This window comes from Saccostrea cucullata, unplaced genomic scaffold (assembly GCF_032062105.1).
Source record: "Saccostrea cucullata isolate Sc308-1 unplaced genomic scaffold, CSIRO_AGI_Scuc_v1 ctg1320, whole genome shotgun sequence".
In the NCBI taxonomy this organism is placed as follows: Eukaryota; Metazoa; Mollusca; class Bivalvia; order Ostreida; family Ostreidae; genus Saccostrea; species Saccostrea cuccullata.
Genome location: NW_026930614.1, coordinates 289754 through 315112, shown reverse-complemented (window position 1 = coordinate 315112; position 25359 = coordinate 289754). Strand labels below are relative to the sequence as shown.

Genomic DNA, 25359 nt, shown 5'->3' with positions numbered 1-25359 from the left:
CCAAAGAACTTTTGGACAATTTGAAATCACAAGATTTTACCAAAATCAACAGCTTAAAAATTTACGACTTCTCGACTTTATACATAACAATTCCCCACGATAAATTAAAGCCCAGGCTTTTTGATATTATTGACAGCTGCTTTTTCATTGAAAATGGAACTCGTGAATTTACTTACCTGGTCATTGGTCATTTGCAAAATTATTTTGTTAAAACACATTCTGATTGCACACACAAGTACTCTGAAGTCGACATAAAAAGATGCTTGAGTTTCTGATTGAAAATATCTATGTGGTTTTTGGAGACCAGGTCTTCCAACAATCTATTGGAATTCCCATGGGTACCAATTGCGATCCCTTTTTAGCAGACAATTTTTATATTCATATGAAGCAGAATTTGTGCAAAATCCTATGCGTGAAAAGAAGAAAACACTTGCTGTGGCCTTCAACTCAACATTTAGATATATCGACGACGTATTGTCAATTAACAATGACAATTTCCATTCCTACGTCGATACGATATATCCTGGTGAGCTTGAGATAAAAGATACCACAGGATCTGACACATCTGTTTCATACTTGGATATTTTACTTGAAAAAGACGTTAATGGTAATCTAACAACCAAGCTATATGATAAACTTGATGACTTTAACTTTTCTATCGTCAAGTTAAACGGATTTTCTCGTTATTTCCCGGTCATGACAAAGAGCACACGGCGGGTGTGACCAGTCAGCAGGGTATGCCCACTCCTGGATGGCACCTGATCCCACCTCTGATGTTTCGGAGGTCCGTGTCTGCTCTGCTCCTAATTGTATTGTTTTATGGACTTTGAAATTGAATACTGTTCGTTATCTCCATATCCATTATATAGATTTTCACTGAAAAAAAAGTAATTGAAATAATAGATAATTAAGTCTTCTTTACATTCATTTCTGCTCTGAAAAAATAGAAGTATTTTATTTAGCAAAACCCTTGTCTGACAAAACAGTAGGCACTCATTCTTTTTTTAGCTATATATCTTGATGTTTGGGAATCTAGAGAAATCGCATTTTTGGTTCATTATTAAAAGACATCAGGAATAAGACTCTCATGCAATCAAATTCTTTAAAAAAGTATCTAAGTTATGGAAGATTTTTGCTTTAATCTTTTACTTTTTGCCCAAAATATAAAAGAATGGATAAAGTACAAAGTTTTTTTCCTCTGTTTTATTAAAGTACAAGAAATCAAAATAAATTCAACGTACTACAAAGGACACTGATATTTGAGATATAGAAGAGAATATCCCCACAACGTCGTGTAATTAATTAAATGTAAGAAAAGCATCAACACTTGAAGAATGTTTATTTGTCCTATGTAGACAATGAAATTCACACCTTAACCTGTGAATTGTTGTTTATAATTTAAAGTTTTGACGTGCGCGGACATTTCCAGCTGGCAATACCCTATATAACGCTCCCTCTTCAGACAAAAGCAATCAATCGAGCATTTCTGTCTGTTCATTTTGATTGGCAGGTAAAAGAAAAATTTACAAAATTGGAACTTTTATTTAGACATTTTCCAGTTAAGGAAATGTAGCAAGATGGTTCAGTCTCTGGTTGTTTCTTTTCTGCTTACTATAGTTTTTGCTGATGAGCTAGGCTGGATGAAATGGGATGCATTTGATGAACTCGAACAACAGTTTCGAACCGTGAATGGCGAAAACTGTAGGTCAAAGCCTTTAAGTGATTTAATAATGCCCGAAGATGTTCTAACACAGATACCGAAATATAATGAACTACGTACCAAAGTGTTTTATAAAAATCGGACAAACCTCATTCATCTGCACAATATGGCCCTGAATAGAGCTTTTTACTTTAGCTACATATACCAAAGACTGAACACATCGGAAGTCTTTGAGACCATGCCGGATGTTCATTATCTCCATTTTTCTGTAGCTGCTGATATCAATGCACATCCCACAGTCAATGGCAGCGCCATGTACTTCGATCAGGACTGTTATTACCCCAACTGGATGATTAACTACGACTTTAACCGCACTCTTCCCCTTTTTGCACCACGGTCGTGGAGATGGGATGATACCTTTGACCAGGTCAATATTCTACGAGAACCAACTCTCACGACGACACTTGTAGTAGATGCTGGAAGTGGCTTTCATAAAAACTATACAAATCACGGATACCGAATGAACCCCTGGTATGACTTCTGGCTGCCGGACACTCGTCCAATTTATGATTCGACCCGAAAATTCACTTGGAGTGTAAACCTGAAGTTCACCAACACTAGCGGAGACTTCACGCATGATACATTTGAAGGATTTAATTTCTTTGGTCCAAATAACCCTGGATTAAATGATCCCATGGAGAAACTACCCGTTCGTTTCACCAGACCATACTTCGACTGTGGAAAATCCAACAAGTGGGTGGTATCTGCAGTTTCTCCTGTGGCCGACTTCATGCCTCGATACAGTAACTGGACGCACCTCAGACGACCGAGGTAAGAATCTAATGACGTTGTGGAGGTCCTTGTTTGCTCTTTTCCTATTTTGTATTGTTTTATGGAATTTTGATCTTGAATACTGTTCGTTATCTCCATATAATTCATGATAAAGTTATCAACTTCGTGATCAACAGATCAACAAAAAGCTGACACGATGTTGTACCAAATTTGAATGTACATTTTCATTTTCTTTGTAATATTTTATACCGTTTTAAACCATGATTAAAACGTAAGAGAGAGCTTATATTGGGACTTTGTACAGAAATGCATATCTAAAATAAAGAATTGCAAAAAATATACCAAATTGTCTTCTACTTTTCGTATTTTAGCATGATTGTTTTACAAAATTTGTACTGTTCTTTTTATTCAAAATGAAGATTCGTTGGCGTTGTGGTGATGGACACCGATTTCGAGCATGTAGATTTCAATCCATGTGGAATTAGTGACGGAAATCCTGGGCCAAGTTACCTGGCGGGAATTGACAGATGCAAGAAAAACTCAAAGGTATTTTAATGTACATTATATTTCTTGATTTTACGCATGCGAAAATATTTAGTCTGCGATGGCACTAAATGCAATGTCAATATATTTTTATGCCAGTTAATAATTTTATCTACGCTCATTGTACGACATAAATGCATATTTACCTGCATGTTTCTCGTTCAATTGCATGCATGTTAATTTATTTAATTAAATTGTTTTAAGAAAGGACGTCAAAACTAACCTTTCGGGTCTAAAATGAATAAACAACAACAAGTGAAAGATTATAACTAAATTTAATTTGACATGGGAAGTTCATTATTGCTGGAAAACACATTATTACAGTTAAATACAAAGTGTCAAGGTAATAACATGTAATTGTTTAGATAAAACTGCATACATTCTCGTTTCTGACTGGTGCAAACTAGTATTTGGACAGTCCTACAAGTATTTTATAGAACATGTTAAGCAAATGATGTTGCGTCTTTATTTAACATTAAGGATGCAAGTTTCAATGGTCATATTGTATTATCTTTGTAGATGTATACCGTAATTTTAACGACTTGAATAACGTATACTTGAGATGAATACTTTCATGACTTCCTGTACGAACTTACAGAACAGCCATGTATCTGTAGAGAATCCTCAAATTAGAAATGAAATGGTCACCTCTAGTATTCTTTCAATTTGAAATATAGAAAAAGTGAACCTACATATATTTAAAACACCAATGAACAAGACCAATAAACAACAAAAAATGTTTTGAAATGAAGGAAAATTTCAATGTAAAGCAAAAATGTATTTCGTATAGATTATCTAAGAAAAAAATGTTTGAATAAAATGAAAAGGGGAAGAAGCACCACCTATTTTCAAGGGTACAAAGTTGTTATAGTGCTTTTGCAAGCTCGTCAAAATGTGTTTTGTATAAAGAAATAAGTGATACATTTGATTTAAAAAGATATCTTGTTAAGCGATTGACATATAATGTACAAAGAAAAGTCTGTGTTATGTAAGTATCGAATTTCTGCGCATTATTTGAATATTGAAAACGGAAGATAAAAAAACCTACCCCGAAATGAACGCAAATGTTTATTTTGTAAAATGGAAGAAGTAGAAGATAAATTACATTGTTTTCAAATGCCCGACATTCTCAGACCTACGTAAAAAATATATAAAGCCTTAATATTAAAAAACCGTCCTTTTTCAAACTCATCCAGCTTTTTAGTGCATATGATTTTAAAACTATTCAAAAACTTTATCAATATTTATAGAAAGCTACAAAACAAAGGAAAAAACTTGTTTCTTAAATATTATTAATGATATTTCAAATTTTCCATAGTTCGATTTTTTCTTTGTCACAAATTCTTATATTGACTAACCATATATTGTTGTTCTTTTTCAATCCTCTGCCATATGCCTGTATTGTATATATTTGTGTACCTATGAACTACAAGGCTCCTTTGGTCAACAACAATAAACGGTCTAGTTCATTACTCAGTTTAAAGACTTGTCAGGATGACCGTATATTTTGCCGGTGATGGACAATTCGTGATAATTTTCTCACATTGTTTCTGTTTACAAAGATAGTGATTGATGTTTGTCATTAAGATTATAAAAATTAAACATCCGAAGGTAAATTACTCATTTTAAAATATAAAGCTAAAATTTGTATACAAGATTTTCAAGACTTCACCTTTCAAAATAAAATTATACTCACTATTTACACCCTAAAGCTTTAGAGACCACATTTTTTGCTGAAAAAATGTATATCATTTTCAAAAGGCCTTGTTTAAAATATACAATATAAATTTTCTTATTTTTTATATTTCAGTGTAAGCACGTAAGCGGTTACGGATTCCGTCGAGGAAGTTATGTATGCAAATGTCGGTACGGCTACAGATACCCGACAGAAATAGAGCACCCTTATAAGGGTTCTAACATAGAGGAGTCCACGTGGACAGAATACAACGAAGGTTTCAACTGTACTCCTACTGATCGTAAGTACTTAGACTAAGTACTATAACATACAACATCACATAAGACAGAATGTTAATTTTTTGCTGTTCTTGCTTCGCTGTCAATATCACAAAACAAAATGTTTATTTGAGTATCATTGAAGACAAGTAACTTCGATGTGTCACAAGAAGAAAAGTATTTGAATCTTAATATATATTGGATCTGAAACTTCATACGAATCCTTACAAACAAAGATACATTGCGGGTTCCAGTAAATGTTCTACCAAGCCTCTTTCTTTACTCCTCACTAAGATGTCGATAGTGGTGAAGGAAAAACAAGAGTAATGTGCAACAAAATATTCAAGAAGTGACATGAATCAGATATGAATACTCAAAAATTCCAATGAAATCACAAGATTTTACCAATATCAACAGCTTAAAAACTTACGAATTTTCAACTTTATACGCAACCATTCCCCACGATAAATCAAAGTCTCGGCTTTTTGATATCATTGATATCTGCTTTTTCAAATTATATGGAACTCGTAAATTTACGTACCTGATCATTGGTCATTTGCAAAATTATTTTGTTAAAACACATTATGATTGCACACACAAGTACTCTGAAGTCGACATCAAAAGGATGCTTGAGTTTCTGATTGACAATATCTATTAGTTTTTGGAGACCAGGATTAAGATATATCGACAACGTATTGTCAATTAACAATTGTAATTTCCATTCCTTTGTCGATACGATATATCCTTGTGAGCTTGAGATAAAAGATACCACATTGTCAGACACATTTGTTTCATACTTGAATATTTTACTTAAAAAAGATGTTAATACAACCAAGCTCATAAACATGATGACTTTAAATTTTCTATCGTCAACTTCCCTTCCTTATGCAGCAATATACCTTCATCACCTGCATACGAAGTTTATATATCTCAGTTGATTCAATAAGCAAGAGCATGCTCTAGGTAATCTATGAACAATTTCTAAAAGGAAGTAAATTATTGACAAACAAGTTGATGAAACAAGAATATCAGTAATCTCATTTAAGTCATCATTTCATACGTTCTATGGTCGATACAAAGACCTTGTCAGCAAATACAATCTATCATTGAGTCAAATGCTGACTGACGTTTTTCATACTAATTGTTAGTACATTACTTAAACACTGAATTGACAACGGGTTTTCCGTTATTTTCCGGTCATTACAAGGAACACACGGCGGGTGTGACCGGTCAGCAGCGGATGCTCATTCGTCCATGGCACCTGATTTCACCTTTGATGGTTTGGAGGTGAATATTTGCTCTGCTCCTATTTTGTATTGTTTTATGAATTTTGATATTGAATGCTGTTCGTTATCTCCATATCCCTCATTCCTATACATTGTAGAATATAGAATTTCAAAGGAAAAAGTGAAAATGACATATCTTTACAAATCTCAACTAGAGGTACTGTGAGCAATGAGCTCAATAAATGATACCCCCCCCCCCGCCTCCCATATGGTTATAAAGGCAAAGTCCATGTTTTGCTGTGGCCGGGAAACCCAAAATATGTGTCGGATCAAAAAGTAAAATAGGAGGTCTACAATGGCAATATGTGATAAAGATTCTGTGAAAGTTTCATTAAATTTCACTCAGTGGTATAGGGGGAGTTGCGGATAAGAAATGGGTACCCCAAAGTGTAACAGACAGACGGACGGACGGACGGACACATCGATTACAGTATACCCACCCAGTTTTCAAGCGGGGGGTATAATAAAAGTTTTTAACAAATCTTTGAATATATACTGTACAAAAATTATGAACCTTCGGGAGTTCGAGAAATGAAATGACGTGCCTACAATGATAAAGTATTCCCTGCCAAAGCATTGTTCAGGTTGAAGGGATATTCCATAGTCAAATTCAGAATAAAAGCAAAAGCATTAAAATCCAGATGAAGTTTGTCAAAATTAACCCAATCAAAATACTGACTTTTAATAATGTATTTGAAATCCCTGTCACTTACCTGTCAGCAGCCAGTCTCAGTTTAAAATTGATGATACTTCAGTTTAACATTCTTGAACATAGAATAAGATATCTTGCATAAAAGTGAACATAAATATAATTGCATGTTTATATAAAACTATATATCCTTAAAAATGATTATATAAAATGCAAAAAAATTGTTTGATAATACATAAAATTTTGGCCACTAGTATTTTGCATTTATTTACATTGTTAAAACAAACTATAAAATATCTTGCACATGTTTCATATTTGATATTTTACATTAATTATCTCCTCCTACATGCAAGATAAATTATGCTAACATGCAACATAATTATGTCAACATGCAAAAATTATGTCAACATGCTTGCATGTTAACATAAATATCTTGCAAGTCTACATAATTATCTCAAGATATTTATGTTAACATGTTAATAAGCAGATAATTATGTAGACATAAGATATTTATGTTAACATGCAAAATACTAGTCATTATCTTGTCATAATTATGTTGCAACTTGCATCTACTTATGTCAACATGCTACTTATTTATGTGAAAATGCGAGCATAAAAGATATTTATGTCAACATGTATAAGTTGCATATCAACATACATATCTTGATTTTAATTATATTGCATGTTGACATTTTAAAATCAGATTCTCTTTGAAGATTTGTAACTTGCATGTCAACATAATTAGCTTGCATGTTGACATAAATATGTTGCATGTCTACATAATTATGTTGCATGTTAACATAATTTATCTTGCGTTTAGGGGGCAGAAATATGCCCCCATAGGTGATGTATGAACAAAGCTTAATGAAAAATATGATGACTTTAACATTTCAATCTTAAACTTCCCTTGACAAGGAGCAAACGGCGGGAGTGACCGGTCGGCAGAATATGCTAACTCCTCCATGTTTTAAATGGTCCGTGTTTACTCTGCTTCAAACTTTGTATTGTATTCAGCATAAAAGCCCATTTAACAATACAAGTTTTGGAACAGAGCAAACACAGACCTCTAAAACATTTGAGGTGGGTTCAGGTGTCATGGAGGAGTAATCTGCCGACTGTCATACACGCCATGTGCTCCTTGTCATGATCGGGAAATAACCTACATGCAAAAAATTTAAAGATCTCACCAGTACTAGTATACGGTATCATGGCAATATTATTTCTTTTTTGATATTGTCTTCTTTTCAGATTTGAACGTTCTACCAACGGTTGATAATATAGAGACCGTTCATATTGAATTCTCTGGAGAAGAGCTAAACACAGGTTTCGTTAAAAAGAGATCAGTGAAATCGATTGATTCAAAATCGACAAATACCCCAAAAAGGAAAAGTACTCGTCATAAAAGGTCATTCTACGACAGGCCTTTGTTTGACCAGGACGCCTACAACAGGATGGTGAGGCTTTACCGCCACAAGTCAAGTGTGACGGGGACGAATTGTAAAACCTTACCCCCCTCGAGTCTGATCCTTCCCGGGGATGTTGGGTACGGGGTGGCTGAACAGTTTCAGTATCAGGCTAGCGTGGCAGTCCGTCTCTCTCACTTCCTCTCGGCTTACCTCCAGAACACGGAAGATGCAGAAACCTTCGGTCGAATTCGAGGGGGAGCGCGTCTGCATTATGAAAAATTGTTTGGAGAAGTCTTAGCCAATGTAATGGCTGATTACAAAATATTATCAAGTGGCATATTTTTCGAACCTTACAGTTATTCAAGTCCAAACGAATCGATTCGCCATTACTTCGGTCCATTCGCTTACAGACAGAACGAAGAATTTTATGTTATAGACACTGCTGGTCTGTCCGGTAAGCATTACACTACAGAACTTTGGTACAGAGAGATGAAATACCGTTGGAATACCAACACAGACTCTTTAAAACTTTTTCGTGTCCGCTCAAAAATGCGCTCAGATGTTAATGGGACGGGTAGCCAGACACACGAACATTCTCCTCTAGGCTACCGCGCTCCCACTTTACAACAGGGCCTCTGGATGCCGCCCGAGTTTAAATGTGATGGCCGAATAGACGCGTGGGTGATGACATACGTTGCGCCATTTTTTCAGATGACGAAGCTATCAGGGAAAGTTCAGTTTATGTAAGTAATTATAACATTTAAAAAATACTTTTTTGAAAGAAATAAAACCAACTGAATTTTTTTCGTCTTCAAAAGTTGAACAATTGTTTACCAGAAGGAAAAAAGAAAATGTGAAAACTTTGTAATTTTATGATAATCAGCAACATGGTATAGAATTATATATTTTATATAAGAATTTGATCATCATCGCTTCATTGTTTTCAATCTAATTTTAGAGGGGTTGTGACTGTTGATGTTCCTTTAGGTTTGTTGGAGATTAATCCTTGTCCACAACCTTACAACGTCAACAATGCATTCAAAAACACCGCCCGCTGTCACACTCAGTCTACAACGGTGAGTACCTTAAAGTTAATGTACTGCATGTGGTATTCTTTTTCATACTAATTGTTAGTCCATTATTTATACACTAAATTGACGACTCATTTTCTCGTTATTTCCTAATGACAATAGCACACGGCGGGTGTGACAGGTCGGCAGGAGATGCTCGCTCCTCCATGGCACCTGATCCCACCTCTGATGTTTTGGAGGCCCGTGTTTGCTCTGCTCCTATTTTGTATTGTTTTGAGGGCTTTTGATCTTGAGTGCTGTTCGTATATCTCCATACACTATTTTTCATCACATTCAGTGTCTTTTGGACCGTATCTTTTTACAAGACATATGAACTTTATATTCATGATGAGTTTCGTACATGTATCATCATAAAGAAAGGTATATTGGTCCATTTATGATCATCTTGGAATCGATATACAGGGGCCTAGAGACACTAGATTTTGGATTGTGTTCCCATGAGGATTAAGCATCTCCTGTCAACCTTGAGCCCTAAGCATTATTCAGGTATACTGATAACTTCCTCGTCAAACTTGGTTAAAAATGATAATGACCTCATAAGTGATATGGAACATATACCCGGTAGTAAGACAGGATACGACCCTATGATAAGTTGCAATTACAAATAAGGTCATTATGAAAAACGTACAACTGGCAAAAAGCTTCCTTTAAACAGTTTTTTAATCCATGCTATATCAAATTATTTGTCAGTAGCCTCAGACAAAGAATTGAACATGCAGAGAGAATGCCACTGCATATGTAATCAGAGACATAAACACCACATGCAGGACGGTGAAGTTGGAATATATTATTACACAAAGAAGGGGAGTTGACGATGGAAAAGCTGAAGTCATCCCTTTATCAAACAGTTTAGTTTTACTTTATCTGTCAGTAAAACATCCAAAAATGAATTAGATGTGGTAAACGCTTTAGCGTTGTTTATTTTGAGTTGACACTGGGATATAGGCATTGAGTAAAGTTAATGAATGTATATAACTACATGTATTGGTAATTGACAAAACGTTGTTGATTATCTTAATGTTGAATTGAAGGCCACATCCACAAATAATCTTTTGCAGAAAATTTTCTCAATAAATACTAATTAAAGAAACAGGGTGGTCTTCAAAGGAACATTGTAAGTGTCCATTGGAATACCAGCAGATTGCTGGAAATCTTGTCTCTTCAAAGATTACATATAGATATTGTCAATAAGCACTAGGAACATCTGCATTGACTTAAGATATTATATATAGTATCAGAATTATTTCGACCGAAGCTATTTTGTTGATAGCCTTTCTTAGCTATGGAAATTTTCTAGATCTATTTTTATTTAGGAAGCAGTTGGTTGCCCATCACTACTTTGAAATACATGTATTGAAATAAAGGTTATATTTAGTGTAGAAAAGAGATATGTTTCATTGATGTTCAGAACGTTTTGAAATTTAAATTTTCCAAAAGTTCTTTGGAGCTTTTTTCATGAAGGTGATTTTGAAGAATTTCATTCATCTTTTGAAAGAGTATTGTGCGCATAGTTTGGACAATAATATGTGGCATTAAACCCAATTTCTTCTTTAAATTTGAAATGAGTCACTTGATATTCTTTATAACAACTAACAAGGGGTTGTTTTTTAACAGTGCCGTCCAATACCAGGCTTCCGGTTCTCCCGCACGGCGTACGCGTGCGACTGTAAGCAAGGATACGAATATCCGTTCAAGGACCGCAAGCGATGGATAGCAGGCTCGCTGATTGAGATTGAATATCAGAAAAAAATCAGAGGCTTATTCAGCAGGTTTGTATGTAATGGTTTCCCTGTATTGCAAGACTTTTACCCTAAATTCTTAGAGAAGTTTCTACCCCTTTTCAATCTAAAAGTGAGTGTATAAAATGTCCTAAAATATTGAGGTATCAATTTGCAATAAGCAAGGGTGTCCATTGATTACTTTTCGAATATTTTCCTGTTGAAATTGAAATGTTCTTCTTTCCTTCTTGACCAACGTTACAATTTCGAATGTACGATTTTTTTTTTGTAAAACTTTTAGAGGATTGCCTATTGAAAATGTAGTTTGGTGATCAAACATTTTAAATTATTCTTAACATAAGGTCAGCATTTCATCATAAGCAAAATACAAAACTTTTCTCTTAAGTGTTTTCAATGAAGTACGTTTCTATATATCATGATTGTCTGTTTGATTTTAAATTTCATGTACTTTCATTATGAGGTCAGTAACTCTAAATCTGAAATCTGCATACTTTTTTCTTTTCAGATATGACTCTCTCAGATGTAGAATATCTTCAAGTTCAAAGTTATCATGTGATGCTATAATTATATTTATTGCCATGTCATGTATTATTTATTTATTTCATTAAAATATGCAGTTATATCATTAAACATAGCAATTTTTTCATGATATTTTTTTTCATATCAAATGCCTAATGGAGAATTGTTGCATAAGAAATAAAATTGTATTTTACAATAAAAATATACTCTTAGAAGGTAATTTGTCTCGAACATTTATACATGTCATGAAAAAGACAACTGACATACATTTTTTCTATTTTGATTTAGAATTACTTTCAATCAACCAGTCTGAGAAAATTGTTCTTCACAAAGGAAGTAGAGAAAAAATTATATTTTTTAGAAATATCTCTAATCATAACAAGAGCCTAGGTAGCTGAATACTATTCGTTGTAAAAATGTAACAGGAATCCAGCTGCAATAGTAAGTGTGTATGTCCTGACGTATTTACATCTGACCTGATTCAGCTACTGCCATAATGCACTTAGCAAAACATCTCAATTTGGCATGCAAAGGTATCCATGTTTTATCTATTACTTCTCTAGATTCATAAAACAGTATTTAGTGGTACATTTACCATGCAGTCTGAAACACCAGTGCTTTGCTACATGTACAGGATGAGATGGATGATGCTTTAGAAAAATGTTAAATAGACACATCATCAAAACACACACATCTCTCTATTTCAAACCAGATTCCTTGCAACCGGGTTTAATTTCCACATCAGTATGATATTAATTGAAAAGATCTTGAAGAAATTTAATTTGAATCAGTAGAGATATGGTGTGTAGGTGGGAAAAAATACAACACTGCAAATCCCTTTCACTTTTGGTTATTAAAATAATGGATACTAGAAAATCACACTTTTGTTTCACTTACTTCCATTAAAAATGAAGAGATAAGATTTCTTTTGTTTTATTGGCTAGCATGTTGTTACTTGAGAATAAACCAATACTGATAATTTGTATATCAAACATCACAATAAAATCACATCCACACTGAAAGAATTATAACATACACTTTGATCAAAAACAGAAAAATTAACAGTTGTATATAAAAGCTTTTTTTCCCATTGGAGCATTATCACATTTCAACATTTATTTCATTGTACAATGTATAGGCTGGTGACTGTTCCTTTCTTTTTCAAAAAAAATTTTATTATTTTTTTTCAGATTTAGGATGAATAAAAAATGTTTGGGCTTAAGAATTTGAGAGGATACTTTCATCACATTGTCCATTTTTTCCAATCAAAATAACAATTAACAATCAATAACAAGTGTTCATAGATTGAGAATCAGAATAAATAAATAGAGACAATAAATACAATATACCTAAAGATATATATTTTTTGTATAAGAAATAATGTGTTATAGTTACAATCTGTAATGCACATTCTCATAATATATGTACTTTGATGATTTTTCATAATGACTTTTTATTATAATTACAAAGCATTTTTAATATATGTATAATATTGCAGAGAAAAGCAACTAACAGTAAAAATTATAAAATATTTTCCCAGTATCATTCATCAGCTACTATTTTTGTTTTTTAGTATACATGTACAGCCTTTCCAGAGAATGCATGTTAAATTGAATGACAGATACATAAACAATCTGATCAGAAAGCTCACTAAGAGTCTCTAATAAATGTATTAAAATAATTATTCATGTTTTAGTTTAGAGTCCTAACATGGTATAATATTGACTTAGTCTACTTTTTCAACTAAATATACATGTATTATCAGCACAAGAAAGGTCCTTAAATTTTCAACAGACTAAAGTGCAAAATAAAATGATTATTTATGAAATTCATAATCCACTACACACATAGCTATAGCTTGTCTACAGAAAAAAAACAACAAATGGACGGATTTTCTGGCATTTGAACACAGTAGATTTATTATGTCAGTATCTGGACAATTCATGGACGGAATGATCACTGATATGTTCTTCTCACTCACCAATAAATAGCTCACAGACTAGAGAATCAAGATTTCAGATAAAAGGTAATGACATCTGAAAAACAAGCAAGATCACTCACAAATACAATTAAATGGTATAGACATTTTCCATGTTAGAACATTTAATATCCATACTTATATTTTCTTCATGAGTATTGGACAATTTTAAGATAGTCCAGTATTTCAAAATTGAAGTAAATGACTATTAATAGCAGGTATACTTTTTATCAACACACAAGATACAGACATCTATCATATTTCAATGCATATTCTTTAAGTGGTGATTTAGTTTAAATATAAGATCCTAGGCTCGAGTCCTGACTATGACCCGCTGGGGTTGTCTAATGGTTCTAGGTCAGACTGGTGGGTCTCTATCCTCTGTAGTAACTGTTCTGCCACGGGACAAAACTGTTCTGTCCACGTCTCCTCAAAATAGTCTGTCATTTCCTCGTCCTCTTTAAATGATAAATCTAAGGCAGAGTCTCTGTCTGTAGAAAAGAAACATACAGATTGTAAATCAAATGAAAGGATGAAAAAAATTAATATGTTGAGTTACTACACATGATATGAGTCACTGTTTGACATTTGTTCACGAATTTATTTCTTTTATTTAAACCTTGTTAAGACATGTTGACTTTGAAATGATTGAAAACCATGTACTGTTCTGAGAAAAAATACACTAGTTCTTGTGTACATGTAATAAATTTGTACATGTATTAAGTTTATAAAAACCATTGTATTACCTAGTAACTCCATGAGAAGTTCCATGAGATCCTGAGACTCCTGTTGACCGAAGCAGTCATTAGAACTTGTGATTTTACCACTGTAATTCCACAGAATTTGACACACTAGACTGGCCAGTTCCCAGTCAGTCTTACTGAAGTCTCGCAGAACCTCAACTAATCTGTCAAATAATAAGATGACTTTTATACACACAGATAAATTTTTTGAACTTGCATAATTTTCAGAGACATGTATATAATCATGATGTGTATGAAAATGGTTAGGTTTCAGGCCATTGTTGTATAAATCAGTTTGGGAATAATACATGTATTTGTGTTGCAAACAGAGCAATACTTAGAAATCAAAAATCTATTAATTTATACACAATTTTTAAATAGTGGGGCTTTGAATGTTTTTGGTAATTAATTTTGTTCCTGATAAAAGCCCTGGCAGTATCACCAAAGAAAATTATAAAAATTTCTCAAATATCCTACATATTAAAGAAATCACCACCCTTTCAATATAGCCAGATACATTTTTATTAGAAAACTTACTTTCTGATACCGTGTTCCTGTTTTAACATAGGCCTCTTCTCCTCGTCCACCATAAAGTTGATAAGAACTCCACAGGAAATGTAAACAACCTCCCGGTTTCCTGAGTCTAGCATTGTGACAAGCATTCTGTCAACTAAGAATAAAACAGAAAGTGAGGTTTTATGTTTTAGTTAAATTTTAACTAAATGCGAGAGTTGAAATCAAAACCATTTTTAAATATTATTATTTTCATTTGAATAATATGGAATTTATTCAGAAACAGAAAAGGGTTATAATTTTATTCCTGATTATCCCACCTGACTTACTTTTCGGCTTGAATTTATTTAGAGACAGATGTATCAATGATAATCTCCCTTATTTACTCTTCTGTTTGAGTTTAGAGACAGAAGAGGGTTATCAATGTATCCCTGATTACCCCCCCCCCCTTTTGACTTACTCTTCTGTTCAGTGAGGAAGTCTCGGACCACCCTCTGTCTTGTAAGATTGGCAAACACTCGGCATGCCTCAACCATTGCCTCCATATTATTGGCCAGTACCAGCTTCAGAAGGGCTACAGAAAAAAAATGAAAATTTTACATAGAGAGCCTCTTCCTCTGCATATGTACTGCACTAATATAAAGCAAAAGAGAAGAAAATTTGTTTCCCTAAACAATAAACAAATCATGTTAAAATTTGGTGATCTTGACAAGACAATAAATGACACATTTTCTTGAAATGGATAACAGAAGCCTACCTTCTAAAACTCTGACTTGGTGGGTAGTGATGGCACTGGTTTTGGTGTTATAGAAGGAAAGGTTGTTGATAGTGGCTACTGTATTAAGTACAAGTTCCTCACTACTGGACACATCTTTAGTTTCTGTGAGCAAAATCATCAATATTGCTTAACAATTTACTTAAGAAGGCTATTAAGATTTACTTATTACATTACAATTTTCCTACACTGTTTCTTACATCTTTAGATTTATAAATTTAAAGAATTTATGCAACTATAACAATTAATATTAATCTGAAATGCTATTTCTGTTTTATATATATTCCCATTACCTAATACTTTGAGCAGGTAATCAACACACTGGTAGTTGGAACATATGACTGGCCCCACGTTCTCATTGATTGACAGGTTGGCTATGACCCTGATGACCTTTATAAGTACATCCTCTGTCTTGTTGACGGTGCTGCCATCTTCTGTCACTTCTTTCTTCACCTCTTTACCTTGATTCTAAAAATATACATAAGAAGTTATGTACAAAACATCTCTTTGAGAAAATACAATATATACATCTACATTTAATTAAAGTTTAGCATCTCCAACTTGGATATGTCAAACAACATGGATATGTCGAAGCAATTTGGAAGTCCTAAATGCTTTTTTCCAAGTTTTTTTACCTTCTTTAACAGGATAGTCCAATGGATTTTGAGACAATGAGGTATGACTTCATTTCAATTTGGTATCATTAATGTTAAATATTCAAGTCTTTAGAAAGGATGCAACATATACTGTAGAATACTGGAATATATACTTTAAATAGGTAGAATGACAAACCTTAACATCCTGTTCCAAGTAAAACCTAAACAAGGTCAGAAGGATGTCAAAAGACCCAGCCTCCTGGAAAAGTCGGAGTCTGGCCACTTCATTCTTAGCTGTCATGTTCCCCAACACAAAACTCACTCGAACCACCACATCCTAAAAATAAACAATAACGGTTAAGGGTGAATCAGTTCTGTTGTGAAACTTTGCTAAGAAACTGATCTTTTAATTTGTATGACTAACTATGAATAATAATGGCAAATAATTTTCTGCTTGGAAATTGTTACCTAGAAACTGTCTCACCATACTATTCAGTCAAAAACATGTAAAGAGGATACAAATAATTTGTCCTTGAAACATGTAAATCACAGATGTGGGACTTGAAACATACATGTATATACCCCCCAGGTAACTTATAGACTTGTGTTGGTGTTTCTGGAGAACACTGACAAATGATCTGTACTTGATACATGTAACATACAGACTTGTGTATACATATAACTTACAGACTTGTGTATTCATAACTTACAGACTTGTGTTGGTGTTTCTGGAGAACACTGACAAATGATCTGTATGAAGTAGGGTAATCAGCCAGGGCAGTACAACAATCAGTGTGTAATGTCACCTTACTGTAATCAAGAATAGCATTTCATTATTTCAAAAATTTGATTTAAAACACATATGAAAACCCACATTTGTTTTTGAACACGAAGATTTTAAGAGTGAAGACAGCTTTATTATGCTCAATAAATTAATTTAAAAGGTTTAAAGACTCACAAGTTTTTAGTAAGTTTGGTAGTCATGTGGTATGCTGACATTAAACATAAAATATTTAAAGCATTTACGAGATAAATCTCAATCAACATCATTCTGAGATCACTAGTTACCTGAATATTCTGGAGATGTTAAGCATGAGGTCCCCGTCTGACGTGAAGCTGTCTATGATGAGACACAGGGATTCAGTGGCCTGACATCCTAGTAACCTCTCTCTACTGGAGCCAGCATCAGCAAGGTTTCTCAGGGCTGCTGTAGCCTATAACAAAATGTGGAGAAGTAAGATTGGTGTAAAATGGTTGATATCAATAGTCACTTAAAAAAAATCATAAATATTGATGAAGTACATGATGTTTATATACTGTATACAGGGAAAGTTTCACCCCGTTTAATTTCACCCCTTTAGCTCTAACCTCATCTGGGCAAATTTAAAACAGGGCGAAATCAAAGAGTACAGTATAATTTCTAAATAAAATATGATTGAGCAAATTTAAAATGGAGCAAAATTGTCTGCAAGTGTGAAGGGTAAAAAAAAAAAACATGGGGAGAAAATAACCCTGTATACAGTAATGTAAATCACTAGAGTTGCTAAACTAATCCTATCTATCAGAAATAGGACTTGTTAAATAATTTCTCAATTTTTACATATAAATGTCAGATACAAATGAAAAAAATGTGATTTCAATAAATACCTGGATAAGAATGTTTCCTATCTGTGTTGTTGGCTCACTGCCTTCCCTTATCTACAAAATGACAAAAATGTTCAGAATCATAATAATGACTCTTTAGTAGTTACATAAAACATCTTAAATCCAGAATGCAAGTTTATAAGGATACGGTAAAATACTTATAATGAAGTGCCTGGGCCAAGCAATTTTTTCATTCTGTATTAAATAATTTGTCACATTTGTTACATGTAAAATCAAAAGTTTTAAAGCTTTTGTCCTATCCATAAAAAATAAACAGCTGCAGAAAGTACCCAGAAAAGGTACATCTGACACCCTGTTCTGATTCTTGATTCTATTTCCCACATATCTGCATGAACCACTCCCCCACCCTTTTGTGGCCCATCTTGAGCTTGGAGATTCCACATTTCCACTGCTTTATACTCACAGTTTTATTAATACTGTTGAGGAGAAGCGCCAGGCTTTCTATACAGTCCTTCTTCACTAACTGTTTGACTATTGTGGAGTTACCAGTTAACAGTTTTAAGGACCCTATACAGAATACCAGGGCCTCACTAGCATTGAAGGGATCCGTGCTTTTCAGTGTGTCCATAAGTACATCTGAAATAAACACGTTTTTTAATCAAATAAATATTATTTTAATTCAATTCATCATTGACAAACAGAAAATTTATTTCCAAACATCACACACTGAACTCAACACATGCAATGACCTAGATATTAAAACCAATGCTTGCAAATTTAACTTACCTAGAATATCTCCTTTTAGAAATTCTGGATCATTTTTCTCATTTCTGCTTATTTTGAAGACCAGCTTACAAGCACTTAATAGATTAGTGCCTGTAACCTTCAACTATGGAAAAAAATATGGAAAATGAAATTTAAAAAATCCTCATTCAAAACTAGTATACAAGTACGTGTAAAATATTTCTTTCTAATGTAAATCAGGCTTTTTCTTACAATATATGTAATTATGTATTGTGAAGAAATGTAAAAAAAAAATCTTACAGCAAGAATCAGTCTTGCTAGTTTGAGCTGAATACGTGAGTCATCTACATCCAGAAGTTTAAATATAGACTTTAAGATAGTGGTGCGTTGTTTACAATTCCTGCCAAGTAAGTTTTCCTTCTGCAGCAAGGAGTACAATTCTTCTGTCACCTGCCCTAGCCTCTTTGAGTCTTTTTCTATAAAAAAATTAAAATTGATTAATAAAACAATAAATCCTCATTTAGAAAAAAATCATGCTGACTGGTAAGTGAAGTTAATACAAAAGGTTTGCACAACATAATCCTAAAATGATGTCAAATTCCTTTTATATTTTTTTCTAAAATTAAGGGAATGAAAATGTGAACATGTCTAAGCATGAATTCATTTGAAGCATGTTTATCATAACTGTGTCCTACTGTACCATTCGATTAAAGCCTACATCTGACAGAAAACTTGGCTTATGGATTCTTTTCATCAAATACATTCAATGCAAACTTATGACCAAATTTAAAATAAAGCAATGTTCACTGTTCAAAGTACTTTTGAATCTTTGCTTTACCTCAAAAGAATAACAAAGATTTTATTTCGTGTATATTTGAAATGTACAAGGACACAACAAAGAAACAGTGAACCTACTGCTGCTTGCTTCCGTCATTCGTTCTAACAGTGGAATTATATTCTGACTGAAAAACAATGCTTCCTCTGCTGTCTCCTCTTCTCGCCTCCCTGCCGAACCTAAGACAGATACTAGGTAACATAAGAATTTCTTTAAGTTCTTTCTTTGTTGATATTAAAATCTGTATACTCTTAACTTACTTCATGTGTCTACCTTATGTGTTATCACTGAAATCTATAGAGCATTTACATACAGATATTTCTATTCTCCACTTTCTATAGATCAGTAATGTGTGGAATATTTTTTTCTTTTGACATTTACCTCCCCTGCCTGTACTTCCAGCACTAGATGTCCTTTTTGTTCCACCACTCCCTGCCCTGCTCTCTGCACTGCAAAATTATACATAAACACTCTGTCAGCTCAAAATACAGATATAAAATACAGATTTTGAAAACATGAGCAATAAATTATCTAATCAATGCTCTCCTTATTTTGCATTTTTTGAAATAACATAAGAGCATTATACCTTTGAGGTGGGCTCCTTACAGAGGCAGAGCTAGGTGCCCTGTGGGGCATTTCCCTCCCATCACCTTCTCCCCTTTCCTCCACAGGAATAGTAGTCCTCTCTTTTGGACCACTGTGAACCCTTCTAACTGACTCATCTACATTCTTTCCTATAATTAGAGAATATTCCTGCTACATCTAGTCAATACATAAGAGGTTCACATTTAGCAAGTTACACAATGAACTAAGAAAACAGAAAAACAAACATTTAACTGAAAAGAATATAAGATTATATCTGCAGTAACCCTGGTAAAACTTTCCTGATTTTATATTTACAAATTTTGATTCAATTTACATTAAAATTTCTAGATCATTGAATTTACCATCAGAAGGACTGGTATCTACTCGAGATTTGACCTCTGAACTTAATGAGCTCTCTACACTGGTGGACTGTTGTAATCGTGTTCTGGTGGCCTTCCCTCGTTGGACTTTGTTGGGATCAGAAGGAGGCTTTGGAGGAAGTAATCCGGATTCAATCTCCTCTTCTGATGGAATTTTTGGTTTCTGTATCACAGAAAAATAAATATTTCACATGTCTTTTTTTTTTTTGGTTGATCACAAGTACATCTTGTACAAGTATTAATTTACAAACAATTTTGGAATTAAGAGATATGCAATAAAGATTTCAACTTCTAAACAACAGTTCAAGAATTACTGTAATTCATAGGAAAATTCAAATAACAATTATCAAAGAATTCAAAACAAAAATTAATTTTGCTTAAGAAAGCATTGTAATTATTGTATGTTTATTGTTAATATTTGCCGTCACTGAAAAGCACAACTAGATGTTTTTCCTGATACCAATGATTATCTTTCAGGATGGACACTTCACATTTATATTAATTATTAACTATATTAATGAAAATATTATATATTTCTATTTCATATTGAACTACAATAACCACTACAGATTGAAACATTTATCTTTTTTAAATCGATGTATGCCATCACCCTTTGAAGTATTCTGTATTTAAAAAAGAATGTCATTCACAACTAAAACGGTTAACTAAACAGTCTAAATTGGGACATTCTGTTTACTATGCCCCTAGCCCTTCCCTGTCTACATTATTTACATGAGCATGCTACAGACAAACAAACAAAGAACATGCTTACTTCTTCTGAGAGGGTAGAGAAAGTAGGTGTCTGAAATTAAGACATGGTTACATTAGTCCCCGACGCATGCAAAGAAAGAAATGTCAAAAGAACAGTTTAGAAAGTCTCTGAGATGTTCAAGTCAAAAACGTAAAGCATGTTTTTTCCTCTGAATTCTATGAATTTATCTTTTATAACATTGTTTTCAAAATAATCTAAAACAATTTTATCATCATCCTTTTTTTGTGCATATATCAAACCCAATCTGCATTTAGTGCAATAAAGACACTGAATTTTTTTTTTTTTTTAAATCAATTAGCTGAAGAAATGCCTATATATCATGAGATCAGAAATGGGGGGAAAAAATCAATGAAGTGGCAAAATTTTCTACATCTATATACCATGTTTACAGAATGCTAGATCTAACTACAGAGACTGAGTGCTAAATAATTGATTATTTTGTAATTAAACCAGGAAGGCATGCATCAAAACAAACTGTGGGTCTGAATAAGTATCCTCATCCTAAAGCTTCTGTCAATTCTTATAAAGAAGGAGCATAGTAATATAGTACTACTTTATGCATAAAAATAGGTTTAATTTTGTTTCAGATGTCTGTGCATCATGTACATATCTTTTTTCATATTTGTTGAACATTCTTCATTCCTCAAAAAACCTTTTAAAGTATATAGAAAGGAATTCAAAGATGTTGATGGATTCATGATTATACCTTGAACTTTTTGAAATTGAATGCATACTTATGCATTTCTTTCTAAATTCTGATGGTAAATGGCATAAAAATACATGTGTGCAACAGAATTTTTTTCACATACAGGGACCGACAATGAAATTTTATAAGCATGGTCAAATTTCTTTTGCTCTACCTCTATTTTTACTTGCACAACCATAAACTATAAAGTTTGGATGAAATAATGACGATATCCTAGAGCAACAAAGATTAAAGTTTATTTAAAAATTATACTTGTTTACAAATGTTTCCTGATTGATTTTTTTGTGACTTGACAATGGACAAGTGTCTATTAAAAATATACAGCCTGTTTCTAAAGTACCCTAGACCTGGGCATCGGGAAATGGGATTTAATTGTCACTCCTTTGTTCATTCTTGAATTTGACAGACATTTTTCTCCAACTTTAAAGAATTCAAGCTATGAAAAAATAATCCAGACAAATAGATTATAGTTTAAAAAGATTATGCAATTACTCACAGGAAACATTAATTAACTCTTGAAGCAATATTTGAGGTGAATATAATGACATATTTACAGAAATACTTGACAGGAATCTTACATGATTGATGGGCTGTAAGCGCCCTCTAGAGGCTGGTCTGGAGGTATCAGATCCATCAAAGTGACGAGATCCTAGACTGTAAAAAAATTTACAAATATTACTCTATAATTTGTAAAAGTTCTAATACAAATCAATCTGTATATTTCAACAATGCATGATAGCTGAAGTCTGCATATCTTATTTGTTTTTGGTCATATATTTAACATGTGTAATGGTTTGGGTCGTGGATATCGGCCTGGATAGCTCAGTTGGTAGAGCACCTGACCGGAGTTTCAGGGGGCCCGGGTTCGAATCCCGATCTGGTCCGCTGCATTTTCTCCTCTCCCGTTACATTTGGTGCCGAGCCATGGCCTGGAATTGACAGGTGAGAGGCCTGCCAGGGATGAGCCTGGGTTGGGGTCTTTGGAGGGCCAAAGACCTTTAAGGAGGGAGGAATGTGGCGGTCAACCGGGTTCGATCGCCGGTGGCCAGATAGCTCAGTTGGTAGAGCACCTGACCGAAGTTTCAGGGGGCCCGGGTTCGAATCCCGGTCTGGTCCGCTGCATTTTCTCCTCTCCCGTTACACATGTATAATTCCAATCTTAATTTTATTTATCGATTCCCTGTGTTCTGATTGGACGAAAACAAATTCAAGAAAAAGTTTACACATCGATGAATTCTTCAATCAGAACTACTTTCTTGACTGTTGTAAAAACAATGAAAACAGATACTTCTAGTCCGTTTTAGCTACAAGAAACTTGAAATAAAAAATAAATGAATGATCGAATGAATAAAAAAGGACTGACAGACGGGAATATTATGTTTATGTCACTGTCGCATCACGAGTGTGAATTTTAAAAACTCGCTGATCATGCTGTCATTTTCTCGACGTTCCATATCAGCTCAGTTGGTATCGTTGTGATAGGGAAAAGAAACGTACCTCAGACTCTTGCCTTTCTGGCATCAAATTCACATGTTTACATCCTACAGATCCCATATTCTCCCTAAATCTTTGAACGAACCAGAGCAAATCGAGGACGTCGTCGGTCTTCAACTTTCGTCATGACGTCAACATGGCCATGGTCAAGGACGAATTATTCTGGAGAATACGCGTATTTACGATATTTGTTGACTTAAACAACATTCAATGAATTTTTATAAGTTTATTTATTGATTGTTTTGACAATTTAAGTTGGATTTTATCGATATTCATCTTGTACACGTTTCTTTGTGGCATCGGTGGCATTAAAGTATTCCTACGCCGTACAAAATAACGGATTGTATGGCGGCCTCAAAGGGAAATAATTTTAATAATTTAAAAACTTCGTAATTGGAATTATAAGAATTAAACGTACTTTTTTCAGAATTTATCGATGTGTAAACTCTGCCTTTTTACTCACAAACTTCACATAAAAGTGCTACGCACTTTTATTCAGTTTGTGACCAAAAAGGCAGAGTTTACACATCGATAAATTCTGAAAAAAGAACGTTTAATCCTATAATAACAGCACCTGGCTATGTCAATAAATTGATGTTATTGAGGAACACAATGGTTGAGGAACCTCAAAACTGCCCTTTAGATGCATGAGTAACCAAAATAACAACCAAAGACAAAAATATGCTAAATTAAAACCTGAAAGAACTGGGTGGTCTGTTTTCTGGGGTCCTGGAGCTTGAAGCACCAAAGAGAGATCTTGTGGCATCCCTGGGTGTACATGGTCTCTTTGTAACTACTGCCTGTAAGCCTGTTCTGTTGCCAAGAGATTCTTTTGCTTCAGTGATAATTCTAGAACTAGTTGTTTCTCCTTGAGGAAGATAAAACGGCCGATCGGGCAACTTTTTCTTCTGGGTATTAGTATCCATTCTCATACAACTCCTTTCTTTTCAGTATACGTTTAGCCTACATTCCTGCAAGAAATACAATTTTAAATGTACAGTCACAAAATATACCTAAGGTAAACAATTTGCATAAAATAAAATAGGAAATCAAAGATAAGATTAAGAAGGTAAATCAAGTTTTGGCCTACTTGACAAGTACCTCGCATTGTTGTTGTTTTGGTAGCGATTTTCCTTTCGTAAATGAATGTATTTTGCCACGAAATATATCTAACTATGATTTAATTAACTTACTCTCCATTAATCTGCACACAAAATAAAACACAAAATAAAATAAATTGATGAAAATTAACGATATTTTTCATTGTTAGTGTTTTATCGGTTGGTTGGAGGAATGTATACATGCGCATGCGCAATGAACACCGTAAAGTTTTGCCAAGTCGGTAACGAAATTATTCGACCCACTCAAGAGATGAACTTTGAGGGGACGTATAAAAAAGGCCTATCTATATATAATAAAATGCAAAAAAATTAAATAAATAAAATATTCTTAATTTTTCTAGACGTGGTACAATTCCATGGAGTTAACAACTGTTAGATGAAATTGAAAATGTATTTTGTGTATTATGTTTTTTTTTTATCAAAATAAAAAATAAAAAAAAAATATTGAAATTAACACGTTTTAGAAAATTCATATTTACTTAATATTTTAATTTAATGAAGGCATTCAGACACAACTATAACAACATAAAATACACAAAATACACCATCCTGAAACCAAGCGCATATGTTCCCCAACTGAAACATTTTTCCTTGGATCTAAAGAAGTCGGTTCATTTTATGCATAAAATGGCCCTGTAGATATACCAATTAATTGATCAACACTTGATTTTCTATTTGAAGCATTAAAATAAAATAGAGACTTGGTGCTTTCATATCCTATTAAAAAAAATTCTCCAAAAAGTCTGGGTCTTGAAGAACTGGCTTTATGAAATTGGAATGTTCTTGAATTTTTAGACAAACAGGTATAATTGAGTACTTTCATTGAAGAACAATTATATTAGCGCACTCTCTGATCTAAAAAATAAAACATGTC

The 25359-nt window shown here is 33.5% G+C and overlaps 2 protein-coding genes and 1 non-coding gene across 4 annotated transcripts; 2 read left to right on the top strand and 1 right to left on the bottom strand.

Annotated features, from left to right (window-relative positions):
• The first annotated feature begins 1298 nt into the window (after nucleotides 1-1298).
• On the top strand, nucleotides 1299-11785 carry LOC134229272 (uncharacterized). Its single transcript, XM_062710988.1, has 7 exons — nucleotides 1299-2491; nucleotides 2872-2998; nucleotides 4806-4971; nucleotides 8132-9032; nucleotides 9248-9365; nucleotides 10995-11149; nucleotides 11625-11785. The coding sequence occupies exons 1-7, from the start codon at nucleotides 1578-1580 to the stop codon at nucleotides 11725-11727; spliced, it is 2484 nt and encodes an 827-aa protein (XP_062566972.1). The 5' UTR covers nucleotides 1299-1577; the 3' UTR covers nucleotides 11728-11785.
• A 770-nt stretch (nucleotides 11786-12555) lies between these two features.
• LOC134229269 (armadillo repeat-containing protein 2-like) lies at nucleotides 12556-24585 on the bottom strand. 2 transcript variants are annotated; one of them, XM_062710982.1, is made up of 21 exons: nucleotides 24466-24585; nucleotides 24061-24335; nucleotides 22449-22524; nucleotides 21165-21194; nucleotides 20375-20555; nucleotides 20014-20161; nucleotides 19809-19876; nucleotides 19508-19606; nucleotides 18893-19068; nucleotides 18635-18737; nucleotides 18312-18484; nucleotides 17891-17941; nucleotides 17312-17457; nucleotides 16954-17053; nucleotides 16440-16580; nucleotides 15941-16115; nucleotides 15630-15752; nucleotides 15333-15446; nucleotides 14897-15029; nucleotides 14363-14523; nucleotides 12556-14107 (listed from the first exon to the last, which is right to left on the bottom strand). In XM_062710982.1, the coding sequence occupies exons 2-21, from the start codon at nucleotides 24294-24296 to the stop codon at nucleotides 13941-13943; spliced, it is 2601 nt and encodes an 866-aa protein (XP_062566966.1). In that variant the 5' UTR covers nucleotides 24297-24335; nucleotides 24466-24585; the 3' UTR covers nucleotides 12556-13940. The 2 variants fall into 2 exon arrangements, with proteins under 2 accessions (XP_062566966.1, XP_062566967.1); XM_062710983.1 differs by lacking the exon at nucleotides 21165-21194.
• Nucleotides 22914-22986, top strand: Trnaf-gaa (transfer RNA phenylalanine (anticodon GAA)). The gene has a single exon. It is a non-coding gene; the product is annotated as a tRNA-Phe (tRNA).
• Nucleotides 24586-25359: the final 774 nt, after the last annotated feature.